This window comes from Pelodiscus sinensis, chromosome 2, assembly GCF_052426305.1.
Source record: "Pelodiscus sinensis isolate ZL-2025 chromosome 2, ASM5242630v1, whole genome shotgun sequence".
In the NCBI taxonomy this organism is placed as follows: Eukaryota; Metazoa; Chordata; order Testudines; family Trionychidae; genus Pelodiscus; species Pelodiscus sinensis.
In genome coordinates this window covers 58,819,843-58,842,643 of record NC_143053.1, presented here as the reverse complement: position 1 = coordinate 58,842,643, position 22,801 = coordinate 58,819,843, and the positions used below count along the sequence as shown (strand labels likewise).

At 38.5% G+C, this 22,801-nt stretch overlaps 1 protein-coding gene across 2 annotated transcripts in view; it reads left to right on the top strand.

Annotated features, from left to right (window-relative positions):
* The window catches only part of PREX2 (phosphatidylinositol-3,4,5-trisphosphate dependent Rac exchange factor 2), a 266,625-nt gene extending 244,215 nt beyond the window's left edge, over nt 1–22,410 (top strand). For both annotated transcript variants that reach the window (XM_075920573.2, XM_006131490.5), the window contains exons 38-40: nt 8,937–9,039; nt 12,466–12,533; nt 17,537–22,410. In XM_075920573.2, coding sequence (XP_075776688.1) covers nt 8,937–9,039; nt 12,466–12,533; nt 17,537–17,582 — 217 coding nt within the window. In that variant the 3' untranslated portion in view covers nt 17,583–22,410. The remainder of the gene's footprint in view (nt 1–8,936; nt 9,040–12,465; nt 12,534–17,536) is intronic.
* The last annotated feature ends 391 nt before the right edge of the window (nt 22,411–22,801 follow it).

Below are 22,801 nucleotides of genomic sequence, written 5' to 3'. Positions count from 1 at the left end.
CCAGAAACTCCCTATCAGCTTTTGAAAGAGTTTCCTGACTATTCTGTGTCTGCACTGGATCCTAAAGCAGTCTGGAAAATAGTGTCCAGAGGCTTTGGAGTCATTGCTGTAGTCCAGAGGATTGGGGACTCAGTTCATTGTTTCAGGAGCTAGCAAACTTCAAAAAGTTGTATACTAAAAACCTGAATAAATCTACATGTACAGAACGGAGTGCCAAAGTAGAAACTACCCACCCAGAGAAATAAAAATAAAAAAAAGCAAATTGAAAGAGCCAGACGAATACCTAGAAACCATCTACTTCAAGACAGACCCAAGAAAACCAACAATAGAACACCACTTGTCATCACTTACAACCCCCAACTTAAACCTGTCCAACACATTATCAATAAACTACAGCCTATATTGGAACAGGATACCATACTCAAAGAGGCTCTGGGAGACAGACCCATAGTCTCCTATAGACAACCACCTAACTTCAAGATGATTCTTACCAACCACCACAGGACATACCACACTAATACCAACCCTGGTACCTTCCCTTGCAACAAACCCCGTTGCCAGCTTTGTCCACATATTCATTCTGCTGATACCGTTATTGGACCTAACCAAGTGAGTTATAAGATCAAGAACACATATTCCTGAGCATCCAGAAATATAATCTATGCTATCATGTGCCGAAAGTGTCCGTCTGCTATGTACATTGGACAAACATCTCAGACACTTCGCCAAAGGATTAATGCCCACAAAACAGATATCAGACAAGATCACAAAGAGAAAACAGTTTCTTGCCATTTTAACCAGAAAGGACACTCTCTCAATGACTTAACCACCTGCATTCTGCTACAAAGACCTTTTACATGTGCACTTGAAAGGGAATCCTCTGAACTGTCATTCATGTTAAAATTCGACACTTTCCAAAAAGGACTCAACAAACATTTGAACTATCTCACCCATTACCAAGATAGTTTCCCCAATTATCACCTCTAATACCATTAACTCACAAACATCCCACTCTCCCTACCTCTAATATCATCAATTCACAGACACTTACCTTCCTTCCTCCCCCCCCCCCCGCATCCCCCTCCTGTTCTGCAATGTGATTTGTCCTTTTCATATTTGTTCATTTTTTTTAATTGTATCCTTTGGTATATATGGTTGTGACTACTTTCTTCCACTATTTGATCTGAGGAAGTGGGTCTGGCCCACGAAAGCTCATCATCTAATAAACCATCTTGTTAGTCTTTAAAGTGCTACATTGTCCTGCATTTTGCTTCAGCTACCCCAGACTAACATGGCTACATCTCTATCACTAAAGTAGAAACTGTAAGGGTTACAACTCGAGGCACTAGTCCCCTATTTAGATCAGAAATAGGACTATATATACACACCTATTCAATGCTATCATGAAATATGTCTCTGGATTGCATTGCTCAATTGAGACTTAAATCAAAGGCCTGTCCTTCTGCATTTTGTTTGCCTCAATGGTATTTATTGAGTTTATGGTATTATTGTGTCATGCTTTAGAAAGAAAGGTTTTGTTTCCTTTTTTAGATGAAATGCTCATACAGACAATTTTCTGTGAGCAAACAACTTGTTCCCCTGTAAGAAGTCTCCTTCAGGATCATGTATTTTTCATCTGTTTCAGTAACAGAGTCTTCCTCCATGCCAGAGACTAGTCTAATTAGCAATTGTTCTCCTGAAAGATGGAGTCAGTCTCCCATCCTACAAGAAACATTTTAAAAAGAAGCTACATACAATATTAAAAACCAAAAGACATCAGGTTTGAGGCCTTCTTGAGTGGAAGTAGGAGCTTAGATTCCAAAACACATCCTCCAAGATTGATCTCCTGTCTTTGTAAATATATTGTCTCCTGTTTCAGCAAGCAAGAGCTCATCTGGTAGCTGAAGGTTAAAAATACCTGGCAAGGCAGATTTTGATGTTTCCCTTATGCAATAGTATTGCCAACAAATCCAACTACTTTCACAAAAAAGCATTGGATTACTGGAAATATCGTGTAGAAGTTAATACAAAGTTTGGGTTAAACCAGAATGGATCAGCATCTGACTCTGCTTACAAGATAATAATATTTGAGGCAACTGAACATCACCACAAAGATTCATAAAGGATCAAACATGAGTCTCAGAATTTTCCACTGGGCCAATTTTAATATTTTAACTATTTATAGAGGTTAACTTCTGCTTTGTAATTTTAATGCAATTTCCTTAAAACCACAACATTGCTTTTTACCCCATTTTCCATGCTACAGCTCTGTTCTCACCAGACACAATGGGAGGGTGAAATAACATGTTCTTTAACAACATCTTAATAGGATTCCATTAAAAAAATGACTCATTTTTTTCCTATTGGTAGCATCAAACAGGATTGCCAACCTTTTTTCTCATATTACACTTGCCTGCATTTTTTCTTTTTGTTAATGGAGGGTTGGTTTGTATCTTACCTGCTTATTTCATTTCTAATAACAAAAGAAAAAAAATTATGGTTAGTAAAGTTTCAGCAGAAGAGCAAATGAGATGAGCAGCATTATTACATGCTAAATAAAACTGTATTTTCTAAATCAAGATTGCAGCCAGCATGTTTAAACTTTCTTATACATACACTAAAAAATGTGATGCTTACATATGCTTAGGTCATCATGAATAACGTATTAAAATATGTCTAGAGTCCAGGACTGTTCTAATGGACCTTCCCTTAAGGGTGTGGCTTAGAAACTAGCAAAAGGTGTAGTCACATAATGGTGGAGCAAGAGCCACAGGCAGGAGTGTCAACACTTTGTTTTAATACACCTAATAAGTAATGTTCTCATTCTAGGTTGATTCTTGTCTATTGTATATTTGTTTAGATAGCTATTGGAAATAAATACAAATTAACATACACTTAATTAGAAATTATAAGAAGTATCCTAAAAACTCCAGGTCAGAAAAAAAGAAAACCTGATGCTAACATTTTAACATGCATATTGGCATAATTAGTGGCTGGATAAGAGTTAACTTAAGTCTCGTGAGAACAAGTAAACCCTTAAAACATCTATATTTTTAAAAAGTCAAATGCATGTATGGTTAGGTATTGAAACGATGCAGAATTTATACAAAATAATGACATAACATTTAACACTGAGCTGCAGCTTTAGAGTTTTAGTTATGACTAGATTAAGCAAATGTACATCCTGTTGAAATTCTTTTTGTGTGACCAGGATGTAATTCATCTGACATCTCCAACAGCAGTAAATGATGTGCCAAATATTACACCAATTTGTTTAATCTCATCATACTTATTCAAGAGATATTAGATAGTGATGAAACTATAAGTATAAGCTAGCCAGAACCCTAATTGAAAACTGGGAATGGATTTTATTAGTTAGATTCCTTGAGCTCAGGTAACATTTCTATACAACATGCTGAGTGGCATCTCAGATGGTAATGTGCACAAACACAAATTACATTTTCTTGTGTGGTGACACATGACATTAAATAAGCTGTCATTGAATAGTCCATTTCTGAGTTATTTTAATGTTTCCTATTTTTTCAGGAAGAGCACTGTAAAAACTGTCTTGCCTATATTATATTGTTACATATTTATCCAGTAGATTCACTGTCATGTAACAAATGGGTAATAAGCAGGATGATAATCAAGCAAAAACAAATGAATCCCAGAGTTGGGGACTATTGGTGATTGAAAATATAATGCAAACTTTTTATGTTAAGGGAGGCCTGATCAAGACGATGTTTGAAAAGTTATTCAATTGTATAGAGGGTGTCATTGTGATAGGTTGGGACCCCACTTGGGACTGTTATCTGATGTGCCAAATGCTCACTGCATCTGCTTTTCCTGAGAGCCTAGGCACCCTGTTTTGTCAAGTCTAGCTCTTCATCCTGCTTCACCTGGGACAGAGGGACATGGCAACACCCCAAAGGCTGCAAACACAGATTAAAAGTAGCACAGTGTGAGACTTTTTTCCAGCACTCAAGTACACAGCCTCACTGCGAGCTGAACCCTAGATAAATCCATCTTATACTGTGTAGAAATCTGTATTGGACAGATCTGTATGGTTTCTCATTGCAAAGAAAAAGATGCATAGACTCTTTGCCCCCTGTCTCCAGGAAACAATTATTTACACTGGGTTTATTAATAAAGGAAAGGTATTTTATTAAGTTTTAAAAGATAGGATTTAAGTGGTCATAAGAGATAACAGAAATAACTAAGCAAAATAAAACAGAATACACAAACTAAGTTTGCTGTACTACAGGACATGTCTATACTTACCAGAAGATCAATGCTCCAGAGGTTGATCTTCTGGTGTTTGATTTAGAGGGTCTAGTATAGACTCCTAAATTGAATGTTGAGGGCAGCTCCCGCTAATGTCTGATTACTTTTTCAAGGAGTAAGGGAAGCCGACAGCAGTGTTTGCTCCCGTTGGCCTCCCACAGTGTGAATGCCGCCAAGGTTCAGCTGAAGATAAGGCAACTCCAGCTACATATTTTGTGTAGCTGGAGATGCATACCTTAAGTGGACCTTCCTGGCCTGGTGTAGACCTGGCCTAAGCGAACTGCTTCCATATATATTTTCACACTAGATGTTATTCCAGTAATCTCTACACAAATTGGACACCTTTCCAATCTGGATCCAAACTTCTTCCCCCACCCCATTCATTATAGATGTTTCTACCAGTTATGTTGGGTGGGATCTTTGAGGAGAACTGGATTACCTTGCTCTTCATCCTTAAACAGGTTTTGCAAAAAGTGGGAATTCTTTGTGTTCATTCTAAACTTTCTCTCTGCTCTTGTGGAAAAATACATTATCCAAAATGGATCCCTACACCAGGTGACATGTTTTGATAGGCCCACCATAGTCCCTGCTCCCAGGACTACAGGAAAAAACAGTCTATTCACAGATCACTGCCCTAAGTATAGGGCCACTAAATATCTTGAGTACAACAAATGGCCATCACTTAGCATGACTACATTAGTAATACAGGATTATACTTCTTATTTCTAACTTCAAACACAGGAATGATACCTGAGAACACCATGAAAGGTGCATTTGTTTAGATTTATATTTGGTTAATTGTATTTTGCTTGACAACTTTGTAGCTGAGATACTTAACTTTGGCAATTCTGTCCAACTATAAGCTTATCCATGTTGAGAAGCTTTCTGTGTTATTTTTGTGTCCTCCCCACCTTTTTTTATGGCACCTGACTGCCATGGTGATTTTGCTTGCAACATTTTGCACTAAGGAATATGCAACATTTCACAGCAGCCAGATTGCTTCTTATAAGAAACAGATTACATAAAACAAATTTGTGTAATGTAATTCAAGCGAAAAACAATTATTTAAAATAAACAAATATTGATATGCAAATTCTATGCCATGATGATCAGAAAACTCATAGACTTTAAGGTCAGAAGGGACCTTTATGATCATCTAGTCTGACCTCCTGCACAATGCAGGCCACAGAATCTCACCCACCCACTTCTGGAATAATCCTCTCACCTATATCTCAGATATTGAAGTCCTCAAATGGCTTAAGGACCCCACGATGCAGAGAATCCTCCAGCAAGTGATCCATGCCTCATGCTACAGAGGAAGGCAAAGAACCTTCAGAGCCTTACTTAACTAAAACTAAACTTAAATAATTGTAAAAAAGCACCATTATGTAATTACTGATTTATTCATGAGTTAGTTCAATAAAACATTATGAAAGGGTTTATTTATAATATCTATAATATAGAATATGTATATTTGATTAGCTAGTTATCCAACCAAAATAAAGCAATTACAGCTTTATTGTTGATAAAATGTAATAAGTTTATTACTTTATGTCATTATTATCTGATGTATTAATAATTTGAGAAATAACATGAAGAAATCACTTACATTGTTATGGCAGCCATCCATCAAAGTAATTTTGGTGTTTCACAAGGAAATACAACTAAATCATGCATAACAGTAAATTTTAATTTCTTATAAAACTGCGTTAAAATGAAGTGATAACACTGTTCCAAAGACTATAGCAAATAAAAGACTCGGTGGTACTTTTTTTATTTTAAAAAAAGTAATGGCTGTATCAAAAGAGTATGTTTGTATGCAGTAGTTAATTTTCAATCTTAGATGTATGCTTACATTTTCAGAGAGGCATATTAATAGTTAGCAGCGCCACTCCCATTCTATTTAAGGTCACTTTCATTGCTAATTTTCTGAATTGTGATGAAAATTTACCTCATAGAATTATTTTGTTGTTGTTGCGGACATGTAGAAGCAAATCAGCTTTTCAGTTTGACTCTTCATGTCAGGATTACATGCCAGTGGTTACCCAGGTTTTAGCAGTCTGATCAGTTATTCTTCCTGATGCTTATTTTCTAATTATTCTAACTTTTCTCATGTTGTGGCTTAACTGCTTGCCTACCTAATTGTTAAAAGGGGAATTATGTCTTGAACTGAGTTGTCTCAGAATTTCTGTAATGAGCTGCTGCTTCAGCATGTGTCAGATGGTGGATAGCATTGCCAACCTCTTCATCTCAGATCATTCTCCACAGCTAATTCTTCAAGCTGAACTGCATGTGGAAATTGTTACCTGATGTAGTTCTCATATGAGAATCTTTCCTTTGTTATAACAAATACCCACTTATTAGATAATTTAATAAACAGAAACATGAAGTACTGTACCTGAGTGTATACACTGTCACTGTACAGTTTCTCTGTCCTGAAGACATGACTTAGGATTCTGTTGTACCACATTGACTCTATTCAATAGTCTCATTACATTGAATGAAGTGCTTGTAGTAGAATAATTTGCTACTGATTGTGACAAAGTGTGATGAAATAGGTCTTCTCATTAACAGAAACAGAGCTTAGAAAGCTTAGTTATGCAGTATTAAACCAAAGCTTGTTAGATCAAAGATCATGACGTGTCAAAGATCAATGGATTCTTGCTTCATATTTACTTTATGAGATCAGTGTATACAAGAAACTATGGAATTGAATTGATTTAATTATTTAAGCAAATCATCAGTTTCTAAATTGTGAACAAAAAGCCAGTAATAAAGAGAAAAATTGAATTCAGTACCTCCTTTCTCATCTTACTAATTTGAAACTTCTACAGTCCACAAAAACACGTAGTGATATTTGAAACTTACCAACTTTTTTTTTTTTAGATGAGTGCATCAGTTTAAGTGCACACATTTTTTCTCCTACAGATCTTCCACTTAGCAGGATGATTATTTGATTAAAACATGTTGCCCATGGAGGTGTGTATAATATAAGCCATGTGAAATCTTCTGGCCAGTATTATGTGACCAAAGGTCTACAGAAAACAAAATTTAAATGTATGCCTGAGGATTCTCTTCCAGCTTTTTAACATATTAGGGAACAAATACTGTAAAAGTTTATGGAGGAGAAAGCATTTTTGTATATGAATTTTGCTGGATTCAAAGATTTGATTAGTGTAATGTGCGTTGTTTGGTGGTACACTGAACGAACTGAGAAACTCTCTTGATGCAGATTGCAGCTACCCAGCTGTTAGGTAGTGCATCCAAACAATATTTGTTACAGCATCTAAGTAGTACACAGGCTTTCCTCAAGGGATTGATTTTGATTTGCCAAGCTCTGTGTGGATTTTGTCCTGGCTATATGAGAAATCACCTTTCCATCCTTATCTTACCATAATAGAAAAGATGAGCTTGTGTGTCCCAGCTGATTGTCCCTAGTTTTTTGTCCCGAACTGGTGGCAGAATGGTTTCAGGGGAGGATTTTTCACTCTGAAATTTCTCTCCAGGCTTGTCAAATGAGAAGATATAACTGAGTAAGATTGCAAAAGGCTTGATCCTGCTCCCACTCGGTTTATAGGGGGAATTATCATTTTATTGGACTAGAGCAGAATTGGGCCCAAAACTGAAGGCACCTCTAACCACTACATCTTCCCAAAATTATTCAGCAATTTGGTCTGAAAGAGTGAGCATAAAGCTGGGAGTCAGTGACTCACTGAAGTGACTTGCCACAGACTTTTCTGTCTCAGTCTCCTAGTTAACATTAGCTCTATGCCATTGTAACTTCACTGAACAAGAATGGAAGATCAGGCCTGATATATTTAATTTATGAAAACTATGTAGTGTCCTTCAGCCGTTTTAGGACTACTGCATAGGTGCAGCTAATGGTGTAGTTTGCTGCTCATTTTCAATTAAAAAAAATTGAAAGTGTTGACTTGAGTTGCTAATTAAGGGTCAAGCCCTCTTCCCCTTAATGACGTAAAAACATCTCATTGAAGTTACAGAGATTAAATAGCATCAAAGCACTTTTAGAAATTACATGGGTCAAAAGAATTGTTAACCTTTGCAATCACATTTATCAAAGCTGTAAACTGTGCATTGCAATGTGACCAAAAATGGGTAAGATGGAGTGTAAGATAACCCATTACAAAGATAGCTTCCCCAGTTATCACCTCTAATATCATTAGCTCAGAGACATTTACCTCTCCCGCCCATCCCCTTCTGTTCTGAAATTTGATTTGTCCTTTTCATATGTGTTCATTTTTTTATTTGTATCCTTTGGTATATATGGTTGTGACAATTTTCTTCCACTATTTGATCTGAGGAAGTGGGTCTGGCTCACGAAAGCTCATCACCGAATAAACCATCTTGTTAGTCTTTAAAGTGCTACATAGTCCTGTTTTTTGTACCTAACATTGGCCATCTTAAGTTTACAGTGTTGAAATGCCCTAAGCAAATTCCAGGTTGAGTATGTTTCTTGCCTAAGCTAGTATGCAGGAGTATCATTGTATATGTATGTTGAGTTCTACAAGTTTTTAAGGAACACTTCTGTTTGTATAATGTTTTGGATTCTTATCTACTCTTTGAGCAACCAGTAACTGCTTAGTAGATGTAATGACAATAGGGACCTGACTTAATTCTGTTTCTCACTGCAGCTGCACTTTGAGTGTCACTCTGGAGCAGGCGATAATTCTTGCTCGGTGCCACGGACTACCTCCTCGCTATATTATGCAAGCTACAGACGTGATGCGCAAACAGGTAGGCCAGAATGTTAATATTTCTCCATAGGAATGTCATGTGTTCAGCCAAAAAATGAATTAACTAGTCATTTTTCTCAAGAGCAATAGTGACTTGGATAATTATAATATCCAAGAACTGGCCATTTCCTTAAATTAGTAGATACAACAACTTCAGAATGATCTAACTTTTTTTAAGACAAAGGATATACATTAGATCTAATCAATCTGGATTTCTGTAAGACATTTGACCCAGATCCACATGGGAAATCATTCATTAAATTGGAGAAAATGGGGATTAATATGAGAATTAAAAGGTAGATAAGGAACTTGTTAAAGGCGAGAGTACAACAGGTTGTAAAGGTGAATTGTGAGCTGGGTGTGAGATTATTAGTGGAGTTCCTCAAGCATCGGTCTTAGAACTAACCTTAATTAACACTTTTATTACTTACCCTGGCACAAAGTGTGCAAAAAAAAATCTGTGGATGACGGAAAGTTGGAAAGTACTGCAAATATGGAGGAGGACCAGAATATTATATCTGGATGACCTTGAAAACTGGAGTAATAGAAATGGGATGAAATGTAATAATGCACATTGTGAGGTTATGAATTTAGGGACTAGTAGCAAGAATTTGTACTATATGCTGAGGACTTATCAGTCAGAAGAGACATAGGAAGAGAAAGACTTGGGTGTACCGGTTGATCACAGAATGACTATGAACTGTCAATGTGGTGTGGCTGTCAAAAAGGATAATGTAGTGAGGTACTTCCAGCAGAGAGAGGGAAGTGTGAGTACCATTATACAAAGCACAGGTCAGCCCTCATCTGGAACACCTGTGTGCAATTCTGGGGGACAAGAATAATTGTTTTAAATACACACACTACACAAGTATTCTAGTGAGATATTCATAAATATTTTACTTACATAGGGGGTACAATATACCCTGTGCCATTTAAAGTATCTTTAGAAAAACTTATAATTTAACTCAAACTAAAACAAACATTTGTCACACTGTGGAGGGTGTGGAAGGCTCTCTATGCTACCTAAACTCTATATTAAAGAGTTAGGGCAAAGGTTTAACACTTTGTGCAACCATTGTATACAGGGCTGAATTTTATCCTAAAGCTATACAGGCAGTCCCCGGAATACGTACAAGATAGGGACTGTAGATTTGTTCTTAAGTTGAATTTGTATGCAAGTCGGAACTGGTACATATTGTAGGGGAAACTCTAGCCAAACATTTCTCCAGAGCTCAGTTTTATTCTCCCACACCTCACTTCCCTCAGTCCTTTATTCTCAAGCTGAGGTGTCTGCTGAGAAAAGCCGCTCCGCGTCTCCCTGGTCTGCTGGGCGGGGCTCTAGCTTCGTATCTCCCTGGTCTGCTGGGGGGGAAGCAGCTAGTGTGGGGTTGCCTCACCCCGTCTGTAAGTAGGGATCCGATGTAAGTCGGATCTATGTAACCCGGGGACTGCCTGTACATGTTGTTTGAGTTTACTTAATAATAATTTGGCTTTTATTTCCATTTTATTTTAATTGCTTTCATTATTTTAACTAGGTATTATATGCACACCATAAGTTAATAATGGAACACTAAGGGAACTTGTTATACATGCTAGCAGGGTTTATTCAGATAAATTAATATGTAACATGTTAGCGAGCTTTAGAAATCAAACTGCAGTAGTGTGCATTACCCCACTATATAGAGCAATACTTAGATTAGACTCTGAATATGAAATAGGTACCTTTTAGAGCACCCCAAGAGTATCTATGCAGAGTGCAACATGTTAGAGTGCTTTACAAACTACAGCCCTGTAGTGCACTTTGTTGGCGCCATAACACATTTTATTGCATCCAGAGTGGACAGTGCAGGAAATCTGCTTAAATAGGGCAACTCAGGAAGTAGAGTTTTTCCCTATTAAACTGAAAGAGGTTATGATCATATTTAGTAAGAGTGTCATCATTGATTGCCTGAGCTGTCCCATTGGAAGAGTTTTCAGTTTAATTGCCCTGTCATTTATAATTCAAAGTCCACAAATGCTTGTACTGTAAGAACTGAGGGTCAGAGCCTTGTTTATTATAGGGATGAGTTAGTATCCACTAATGCATCCAAATTAAGTGACTTCAACTTTTCATTAGTTAATCCAGTCTACAATGATTTTAAATGTATAAATTACTGAATAGCCACCTCAGTTTACTCTTTTCAAGCATGGAAATCTGTGAGTGCAAATAATAAACTCTAACACTTAAATCTACTGCTGACATAATTAGCACTAAAAACCAAACAAACCAAAAACCAGTTGTCTAAAGCAGTTTTTGCTAATGCAAATCCTATGACCCTTGTACCCTGTGTCAGCACTCCAACATTGCATGTGTCCAATGCACAGAGGAGAGGAGGGAAATCTGTGAAAGCTCTTTCCTTTAAACCCTGGGTCTTCTGCTGTTATCTCTGAAGGGGTTCAATTCTTGGTTTCATGAGCTCTGACACTTGAAGGTATTTCATATTGGCAGGATTGAACATTGAGGAGTACACGTCATACTTGCAGGGAGTTTGGAGGGCACCCAGAGGATGGAGGAGTGCAGTAGACAGACTTGCTGCTATAACCAGACGTGCACTCTGCTACTACAGCCCCTTGTGGCTGTATCCAATTTCAGTAATCCATGAGAGGCTATACAGTGAGTCAGAAAGTTTGCCTCCAGCCGGCAATTATATCGTCACTGTTAAATATGGAAGGTTGCTCTTAGTGTATTCCCTTTCAATAACTGTTAAATGGGGTGAAATATTTTAAACACGAATGACTTACTGAGACTTCATAGCCTCTCATACCCTTCAGGAGATTCGACATATTTGAATTGCTAGTTGCAGCCTCATTTCTTCCTCTGATTTTCAGGCAGATACAGTTCCCCTACTCCATGACTCCTGGGACACTTTCACCTGTAACACCCCAAGTTGCATTAAAAACTAGGAAATTAACAAGCAAAAACTATGGTTAGAGGCAGTTAAGATCGCATCAGCACGCAACCCACCATCCTAAACCTTAAAAGAATGGAAATCCGTAAGGAGAAATACTTGTGCGTTAGGGATGTGAAAGGCTATACTTACCAGTTCTGGTTAACCATTAATTGGTGGGGATAGGAGTAGCTCTCTGCCTGCTGCTGGCAGGGGGCTGCTCCAGCCCACTAGGGGCCCGCCATAGACAAGGACAGAGAATGAATGAATAGGCTTTGCTTCTTCTAAAACTACAGAACAAAAATAGGCAATAGGAAATCTACAACCTCCCTAGGCAACTTATTCCAGTATTTAACCATCCTGACAGTTAGAAAGTTTTAGGTAGGACATCAATATTTAAGTTTATTTATTGATAATTATGGGTCTATTATATTCTCAGTAGATACACTAAAAACTAGTATCAACCCTACCTGTGGCAAAATCTCTCTTTTTTTTTGCAGGGAGCAAGAGTGCAGAATACTGCCAAGAATTTAGGTGTGAGAGACCGAACACCACAATCTGTTCCAAGGTAACCAAATAATAGAAACAGTTGTTTATGACCCAGACCATGTGGTGGCTTAGCAAGATGGTGGGAGGGGCAGTTGCCCCTAGGTGTCATGCTGGGGGGGGCACCAATGTAGTGCCCCTCCACTCCCCCTGTCATCCCTCATGACAATGACAAGTCCTATGGCTCCACAGAGACTAACAAATATATAGGAGCACGAGTTTTTGTGGGTAAAACATGCTTCATCAGATGAAGTTTACAGTCTCTCTAGCATCAGTTTGATTGAAATATAATACTCTGTTTTGAATAATAATTACACAGCAATGTATCATATAGATACATAAACAAGAATATATGTAGATAACAGATAATAGCTCCACTGAGGTGTTAAAAGTCCAGAGAGAGAAAGAAAAGAAAAGAAAAGAAAAGAAAAGAAAAGAAAAGAAAAGAAAAGAAAAGAAAAGAAAAGAAAAGAAAAATCACATATATGCATATGATCAAGTGGCCTTTTATCGAGTTATTTCCAAAACAGTTCAAATTAAATTAATCACAGTTTCATCAGTTGGGACTGGGAGTTTGTTACCCAAATGCTTAAGAGCCTTGGAAGTAAAACCAGGACTGTGAAATATGTCCTGAATGTATATCACTTTGTTTTCCCAAAAATAGAAACATTACAATTCATACTGAATAAACTGGAGCATGATAGATTTTTTTAATGTGGAATGTGTTGCTATTGTTTCCCCTTAGCTGTCTAACCATGAGTCTCTGCATTTCCAAGCAGTCCACACAGTATCCTCTGGGTCCCCCAGCACTTCCTTCTTAGGAACCATCAGTTTGCCCCGCTTTCTGGCAACTCTGATTCCACCAATTTTTCTCCAGTAGGAGAACAGACCACTTCATGAGTTCCTGACAAAAATCACTTATGGAGGCTTCGTTCCCTAAGGCTATGTCTACACTTCAGGGTTTTTGCGCAAAACCAGACGTTTTTGTGCAAAAACCTGCGGAGCATCCACACCTCAATTGTGCTTTTGCACAAGTAAATCGGCAGTAAAACAGCAGAACAGAGGGCTTTTTCTGGTGTAGGTAAACCTCCTTTTATGAGTCATACCTCCTTTTTTCGCTACAGCTGTTGCTCAAAAAGGCATGTTTGGATGCTCTGCAGGGGTTTCTTGTGCAAATGGAGCATATCTGAAAAAGCACAGGTGCTCTGATGGCCATTCTGTGAATGGCCATCAGAGCTTTCTTGTGCAAGAGTGTCCATACAGTGTGGACATGCTTTTGCGCAAAAGTTTTTGTGCAAGAACTCTTCCGCAAAAGACTTCTTGCCAAAACCCCTGGGCTACGTCTACACTGGCCCCTTTTTTGGAAGGGGCATGCTAATTTTGAAAGTGGGAATAGGGAAATCCGCGGGGGATTTAAATATTCCCCGCGGATTTAAATAAACATGTCCGCCGCTTTTTTTCCGGCTTGGGGAAAAGCCGGAAAAAAAGCGTCTAGACTGGCCCAATCCTCCAGAATAAAGCCCTATTCCGGAGGATCTCTTATTCCTACTTTCAAAATTATCATGCCCCTTCCGAAAAAGGGGCCAGTGTAGATGTAGCCCTGCAGCCTAACAGTTAATCTCATCTGCATTGAAAGTGAACTTCTGCTTCAACTATATGTGTGAGTTCCTCCTGTGGCTGCACATGCTTCTCAAATATGTGTGACTTGAGTCTTTTGAATTGCAGTATAGGTTAGTCCTGTGTGTTAATACCCTGTGCCATATTGTGCTCCTTTGCAAGGACAGAAAGGGCAGCTTCAGCAAGTGTTTGACCCAGGACTCCTTAGAAACTTCAGCTTGATCTACAACTACCTTCTGTAAAGAAACTTCATTTTCACATTCCCTTTTTCTCATATTGAACCTTTTTTTGGGGGTGGGGGGAGATGGGGACAGAAAATCAAAGACACTTCTGTAGAAATATGGTAGAGTGGGATGAGGTACTTCATGCCAACTGTCTCATCTAATGACAAATGCTACACTATCAGGGTTCAAACTCTTCCCATCTTGCAACACCTTGATTTCTTTCAAAGACCGACACAGCCGATGTCTTTTCTGCCGTAGGGACCACCATACTCCAGATAAGTGCTTTGTGCAAGTTTCTCTCTACAAGAGCCCACAAATCCAGGACTTCCAAGCTCAAGCTATATCTGCTAGAGAAATCTGTGCAGATTGCATCAGACCCAGAGGTGATGGTAACTATCAAGAGTGGGGCCAGAAAAAACAGCATCAGTCAGCACTCTGCGAAGCAGGCTTCATACCACAGGACAGTGAAAAGAAGTTGAAAGGAGTTTAACTAAATTGGAATTAGCAACTCTAATGCTGACCAAGCTGGTAGTTTCAACATTAGAAACCTTGGTGCCAATACCTTTGGCACATCTAAACTTACACAAAAAGGAGCTGTCAAGAGACTGATGGAGCTCAAATCTAGCTCTAATCAGAAGGCAGTTTTGGAAGGAGCACTCAAAACACGGATCTTCCAAGAATAGCACTTCCACGCCCTCCACCAAAACCAGAGAAGCACAGGAGAAATGAGACCCAGAACTGACTGACCCTGGCAGAGGGCTGAGAATCATCCTTGAAGTTTAAATATCTGCTATTACATGCATGCTCACTAGTTAGGTCAGAGAACCAGCCTCTGCCTGGTACCTCAATATAGTGGTTCTAAGGCTCCTGGAATCTTCTCTTGAACTTCTTTCAGAATGTTACTTACACAGTTTTACTCTGAAGACTGCCGTCTTAGTTGTTATTGTTTCTACCAGAAGATCCAGTGAGCTGCAGGCATTTATTGCTGAACTTCCATATTCTGTAAAGATACGGCAGAGCTGAACTTCACCAGAAATTCATCCCAGTGGTGATCTCAGAGGTTCATCTTAAATCATTCATTAAGTGTATCTATCTTATTCCCAGATCCCTGCTCTATCCAGGGACAGAAGAAGTTGCATACTCTGTTTCTCTACTCTTGCTTTAGTAAATTGACAGAACCAAACTCATGATATTACCTTTCCATTTATTTCTGGTTGCAGTTGGCCAGTCTAAAGGTCAGGTCATCTAATTCATCACAAAATATCAAATTAGGTTATACAGAACCTTGCTGTATTACTGGCTGACTGGTGTGCTGGTCCCCACCAAACATGAAAACTTTCTCCACTGGAGCTCAAGCAGCAATCTTTGCCTGTTCCAGTAATGCGCCAGTTTCTGAAAACTGCCATGTGGTAATGTGGGATAACCTACTAACTTTTGCTAAGCATTACACTTGATTGAGATTTGGATACCAATACATTCCTGTATTGGCTGTTTAACTGATACTCCTCATTTCCATGGCCTTAGGGGACACTGCTGGGCAGTCACCTCCAGTGGGGTTCATGTTGACATGTAGTCTAACGAGAAAGAATGGTTACTTATCCCACAGTAACTGTGGATCTTTTTGAGATGTTGTAGTGGGTGTGGATGCTTTTCAAAGTCCTCAGCTACACTAGCCTTCAAATTGCCATGCAACTGTGGGAAATTCATCTGCTCCACCCTTTATGCCCTTGTGCCTGGCACAAGCATTGCCCCAATGGACACTTCCGTTCCAAAAACTCTGGTTCCACACACGAGGCACAAGTGCACTAACAGTGGGACCCACCCTGACTACTCCACCGTAACAAACTTGTTTTTCACTTGCCCAAAAAGCAAAGGCTCAACATAGATCCCAAATCATTCATTCAGCCTGTCCAAATGTATGCTTTTGTTATATTACAAAATAAAACTGAAATATCTAATTTATTTCAATTTAATCATTGTACAGATATTTGAATTTTGGTTGGGAAGTTTGCAAACTTCCCTGCAAAAATTCAGGTATGACAAAACCACAATGTGTAGGTATCAGCATCTTTCATAATAATCAGACCCATTAAACATACTTTTATTTCTTATTCTTTGGCTTTGTCAGTGTAACAATCTTCTGATATCTATTTTATTACAATTACCATTTCATTTGGATTTTGCCACACTTCCTCTCTGCCCAGCCAGTCTTTCTTTTCTTTACTCTTTCCACCTGCTGCAGTGAGTGATGCACTTTCTCTCAGGAGATATGTAACCTCCAGATGAGATCATTCATAGTACTGTGTCACAGTGCTTCAGTGTGAGGGGAGATGCTGCAAAATGATAGACATTTTTCTATTCTTCCTCATAGAACAGAAAACTCCTCTCTGTAGTGAGCCTCAAAACAGAACAATTGCCCTTTATTTTTAGTATTAATTTGATGATAACTTTCAAACATTAGTTAAAAGCCAGCCTGTGATGAAGGACTTAATAGAAATGTCAGTGTTTGCATAAGTGGTGGAACTGACAAATACTGGCAACACAGCTATTTTGGATTTTATTGATTTATTTTTGCATTGAACCTGTTACCTTGAGTTCCTTAATCTCTCTAGCTGACTTTATCTTATGTCTTGTTGCCACATTTCCAAGTCTGACAATCTACCTGTGGTGCATCTGACATTTGTCTTAATCTGCTGGAACACAAGACCAAATGGGAACATTTTTCAGGAGACATACATATAAAAGAAACAAAACAGTTAATAAAACATTTAGTGACTGATCTATAGTAATTTGGTCTGCAAATTGCTGTGCATATGCATGTAGTTCTCTGTCTCTCACAGCTGCCCAAAATGGAGCTGAGGTTACAAATGTCACTGGCTTTTACTTGAGTGATGGAGAGAAAGAACCGATCACTAAAATATAACTTCAGTAGTATTGGTCAACAAGTCAAATTTTCCAGTGTTGATGATTATGCCACTAGAAAATCTTGGCACCATAACTGAGGTGTTACTTTGCTGCTGATGTACGATTATTTACAGACTTGTCATTTGAATAATGTCATTGTTAGAATAAGCAGATGTTGATGTTTACAAGCTCTGTTAGATTGTTTTGCCTGTTTCAGGCTATTTTAATAAGGACAGTACTTCCAGACTAACATTAGGATGGCTCTTTTTCATTTATCCAGATTATACAAGCTATGTCAGCCACCACCTCCTGCTGGGGAAGAATAAAGAGAACAATCAGAGAAGTAATCAAGTAACATCTTCTGAGAAATTGGGCTCTATAGCAAAATTAAATTGCATTCTAGTAGAACATGCTTGGAGAACTGATAAATAAAGGCCCTTCACTCAGGATAAAGAACTGACTGTCCTTAATATTTTTCTATCAGCATTGGACAAGTGTCTTCTGGAGAAAATGTTTGTGGACTCCATGCACTATGGTCTCCCTAAAAATAGGAACTTTATGTATTTTTACCTGGAAATCTTATACTGGAATCAGGTTGTATCTCATGTGGCCAGTGCAGCAATGCAAATTACCCCTTTCTGCATTTGCAGCAGCATGAAAGCAAATATCAAACATCACTAGCTAAAGCCATTCCATCTGAACCATATAAAAGCTGTCACTGTGTTCACAGAATGAACTGGAAAAGGGGAAACGCCTAAAATAAATCCTCCACAGTTTGACACAAGACATATTGTTTGTCCCTTGCACTGCTGACTGCCTTTTTTCCAACAATGCTTTATCATCATTTCCTACTTTTTTTAGAAATCAGGAAATCAAATTTTCTGGCATACACTGTAAATGGCTATTAAAATATGAATTCATTTCACAAGTAATCCCACTGACTTCAGACTGATTAATCATGAGAATAAATACTTACAGAATTAGCTCCAACACAATAAACTCAACTATGTCTTGAAAGTTTGATTGTCATACTGGGTTTATTATTGAATTGATTATGCTGTTTTACCCTTTCTGAAGTTGCCATAAGAATTAAAAACAAACTTCAGCGAGAGAAAATTGATATCTGATTTCCACCCACAAATTCAGATTTTGATCTGTAAAAGCTGTCTTAAATCTACCTTTTTGTGCTTCTGTATTTCAGGGGTCTTCAAACAGTAGTGCATATCTTTGTACAGTGTTATACATGCTATAATATTTAAGCAATGTATGTTAAGCAAAGGGCAGACTTCTAGCTTTAAACAGGAATATTTTGCATTTTAGTGTATTTAAAATGAAGCATAGTTTTGAAGCTTAATATTTTTATACCAGTATATGCAATCTTTTGTCAGTTATATTTTACAGTCATGGAAGTTGCTGGTTTTGGAGATTGGTTACTTTATAATGTTATGGAATTAATTCGCAGACTACATTAGGAATGTTGTGGGACCATGACAAATATCCTCATGTTTCATTTTTTTCTGGCCAAAGTGTTTTTAGAGAAAATAAATGCACCTAAATTACCCTTCATATTCATATACATGAAAGTAAAAATGGTTTAAAATATTACTACTAATAATAGATATTAAGGAGTAGTGTATATTATCGAAATGTATAAGTATTTTCTGTACTACAGTTTGAATCTCTCTAGTCCGGCACTCTCGGGACCTGACTAGTGCTGAACCAGAGAATTTTCCAAACCACAGGAGGTTAATATTGTCTAGCAGCATTAGCAATGCTTGCACATCTTACTGGGCTCTTAGAAGACATTTAGGGGTAAATTAGAGCTAAATAACAGCACAGAACACTTGAGAACCAGGACTGGTGGCTGTAAACAAACTTTATGGGATCACAGAAAACTTGGCCACACCCATGGTAAGTGGACATCCAACTAACTACAATTATGCCAGACCAGAGAGTGCCAGACTAGGGTGGTTCAATCTGTACAACTAGTTATAGTTATGTTTGGGCACAACCTCTACACCCTAGATGTAACAGATTTATATGTACTTATTTATGAATTTCAAACAAATGTATTAACTCTAACTCATACAGAAATAGCTGAGATGTTAATACAGAGTTGTCTTTACAAAGAGGAGTCTTTATGTAGGACATACAATAGGTTTATTACTTTTCTCCAAAGGAGAAATTAATATGCCTACCTTCTTCAGTATTCTTGATTTTGGTATACAAAACTTAATTTTTATAACAGTAAATATTTTTGTATATACACAGGTATACTTATGTGCACATAAAGCTGCAGTGTGTGTGTTTGTGTGTTTATGCATACCAACTATGTAGTGACCCAAGTTTAAATGTAAAATCTATTTAAAATTCCTTAAACTGTGATAAAAAACATGTTACACTGACTTTTTCCTGAGGTCACAATTTTCCTTCCCATATGTATGTTTATAGCCTTCTAATACTTGTTGGAAGTTGTGACTTTGATGCATTTTGATAATACAAAATTCTATTCTCATGATAAGATATACATGAAATAGGAAAACCTAGGTTCTTTTTCTGAGATGACCCAACAAAAAAAGGGGATTGGTTTCATATAATTCCTTTAAGAATCTCACAGCTTGGATATTTTACTGAGGGGGGAATATTGGCTACAATAATCCCTACTCTGTTCAGAAAGTGCCAAGAGCTTCTGCTTGGTTAGATACCAGAAATACATGGAATGCATTATTTTCGGATGCCAGAGATGGTACCACTAACTGTGCAGCACAGGTTTAGTATGACAGTGTCATCATTTAGCATGAGCCTAAGTTTTCATGTGGGACTTGACTACACGATGGCCATGTCTACACTAGGTGATTATTTAGAATTTACTAAGTTCGACTTCTGGGTGCTTGATTTTACAAATTTGAAGTTCTGTGTTCTCACTATGGGGAACAATTAAACGTAGTCTGAGGCAGCGCATCCGCATTAACGGAGCCTGCCTCAGATTCAGAGTCCCAGGAAGCACTCTGGGGAGCTGCAGGAAGCAGTCTTGGGAGTTGGCATGTCTACACTAGGAAATTATTTCAAAATGACTAATTCGACTTAACTCCCGATTTTGCAAAATTGAAATAGCAGGGCTCAACAAATAATGCAATCTACTCGCTCGTGGCGAGTAGATTGCAACCCGGAAGAGCCAGGTTTGGGCGATCTGTGCATGCGCAGAACGATCTGTGCATGCGCAGATCGCCGGACAGTGCGGCTGGTGAGCGGGGCTCGCCGTGGTTCGGCGAGCCCTGTGAAATAGCATGTCCCCACAACAGGGAAGCCTCAAAATTAGTCCAAGGCAGGCTCTGTTCATGTGGACATGCTACCCTGACTTAGATTCCCAGAAAGCACTGGGGAGTAATTAGTTCAAATTACTCTGGGGAGTAGTTATTTTGCAATAGCAGTACTGGAGCATTCACACTACCACTTTTTCAAAATAACTCTTTCAAAATAAGTGTTAGTCCCCGAGGAAAGCAAGGGCACAGATTTCGAAATAATGGGCTTGGTGTAGTGTGCATGATCTGCTTATAAATTCAACCCAAGGGGGTTATATTGAAATAATGCCTTAGTGTAGATCAGGGTCCAGAGGCCATTGAGTATGCAGCACGAAGCATCTACGCTAACATTATTTCAGACTTACAAGTTCAGGAATAGCGTTACTCCTCGTGAAAAATCAGGACTGCAAAGTTCAAATTCCACATTCCCTTATTCCAGAGTAACGGGCTTGGTAGTGGGGCTGCATCTCTTAGAAAATACAACTGGGAGGAGGGTAGGGGAGGCTAATTTCAGACGAAGGTCCTATTGTAGACCAGGACAATATGTTTGCTTACAGACAATAATGCTGTCAGCTGAGTGACACTGATAGGCTACGTCTACACTGGCCCCTTCTTCGGAAGGGGCATGCTAATTTTGAAAGTGGGAATAGGGAAATCCGCGGGGGATGTAAATATCCCCCGCGGGATTGAAATCAAAATGGCCGCCGCTTTTTTTCCAGCTTTGGGAAAAGCCGGAAAAAAGCGTCTAGACTGGCCCGATCCTCCGGAATAAAGCCCTATTCCGGAGGATCTCTTATTCCTACTTTTCCCAAAGCTGGAAAAAAAGCGGCAGCCATGTTTATTTAAATCCCGCGGGGGGTATTTAAATCCCCCGTGGATTTCCCTATTCCCACTTTCAAAATTAGCATGCCCCTTCCGAAGAAGGGGCCAGTGTAGACGTAGCCATATTGCTGCATGATATACCTTAATGAAGGGAATCTTTCACATGAACATATGTTATCAATGACTAAATAAGGAGACAATACTTCATTGTTTGCTATATTTGAATATTAACTGAGTCATATTGACAGTGTAAGAGTGTCAGTTTGCCAAAATGATCACTTGTGTAATATGTTTTTTGATTGACTTTTATTTGCATTTGAAAGCATGCAGTCATTGCTTAATAAAAATATAAAGTCACACAAAATCACTGAGGCAAATTCTTCAATTAGAGTTTTGTCCGAGTAAGTACTGAAGATTTTGGCCCTATGTTTGTGTTTCAATTTTTACACTGTATTCCCCAAATACCTATGGGGTTGAGGAAACAAATAGGGGTGAGTGCCCCAACTCTACTTGGTCTGGTAGCACATTTTTGAGAGTGTATGAAACTCTCTTAGGTTCTTTGTGCAAGCTTCTTTCACTTCTTAGAACCAATGGCCTGTGAATGAATATTGGTAATTAGATAATGTTTTTAAAGGCAGCCAAAGGGTTTAGGACTCAACTCCAATTGAATTTCTAAGGGAGTGGGATGCCTGAGTTGCTTTTGAAAATCCCAATCTTAACCATTTTGGTTCCAGCCATCTTGCAGTTTGCATATTCTCATACATGGCCCCATTTTCCAGATAAATCATACATCCTAATGCATTTGATTACCAGTTTGTTCAGATTGGCATTGAAGAAGCCTACACTTTAATTATATATTTACAAATGTTCATAACTGAAGCTGTGCAGGATTTCTTTACTCCTCATGATATGTATACGCACGGGATTTCTCATTATACACATTGGCTATGTCAATACTGGCGTGATCTTGGGCCAGAAGTATGCAAATGAGGCTAAGCGTGGAATATCGCCAAGCCTCATTTGCATATCTAATGAGCCACCATTTTGCGGAAGAGGCTTTTACGCCAGAAGGAGCTGTCTACACTGCCCCTTCTTGCGCAAGAAAAACCCTCTTGCGCAATGCCGTTATTCCTCAAAATAATCAGTGTAACGGCATTGTGCAAGAGGGTTTTTCTTCCACAAGAAGGGGCAGTGTAGATAGCTCCTTCTGGCGCAAGAACGTCTTCTGCAAAAATGGCGGCTCATTAGATATGCAAATGAGGCTCGGTAATATTCAACGCTTAGCCTCAGTTGCGTACTTCTGGAGCAAGATCATGCCAGTGTAGACATAGCCATTGTGTTTATCCTTTCATAAATTCTTATGCTTGCAAATAACAAGAAGTGATAACTTAAAAGAATTATTAAATCTTCTTTTCTTCTGC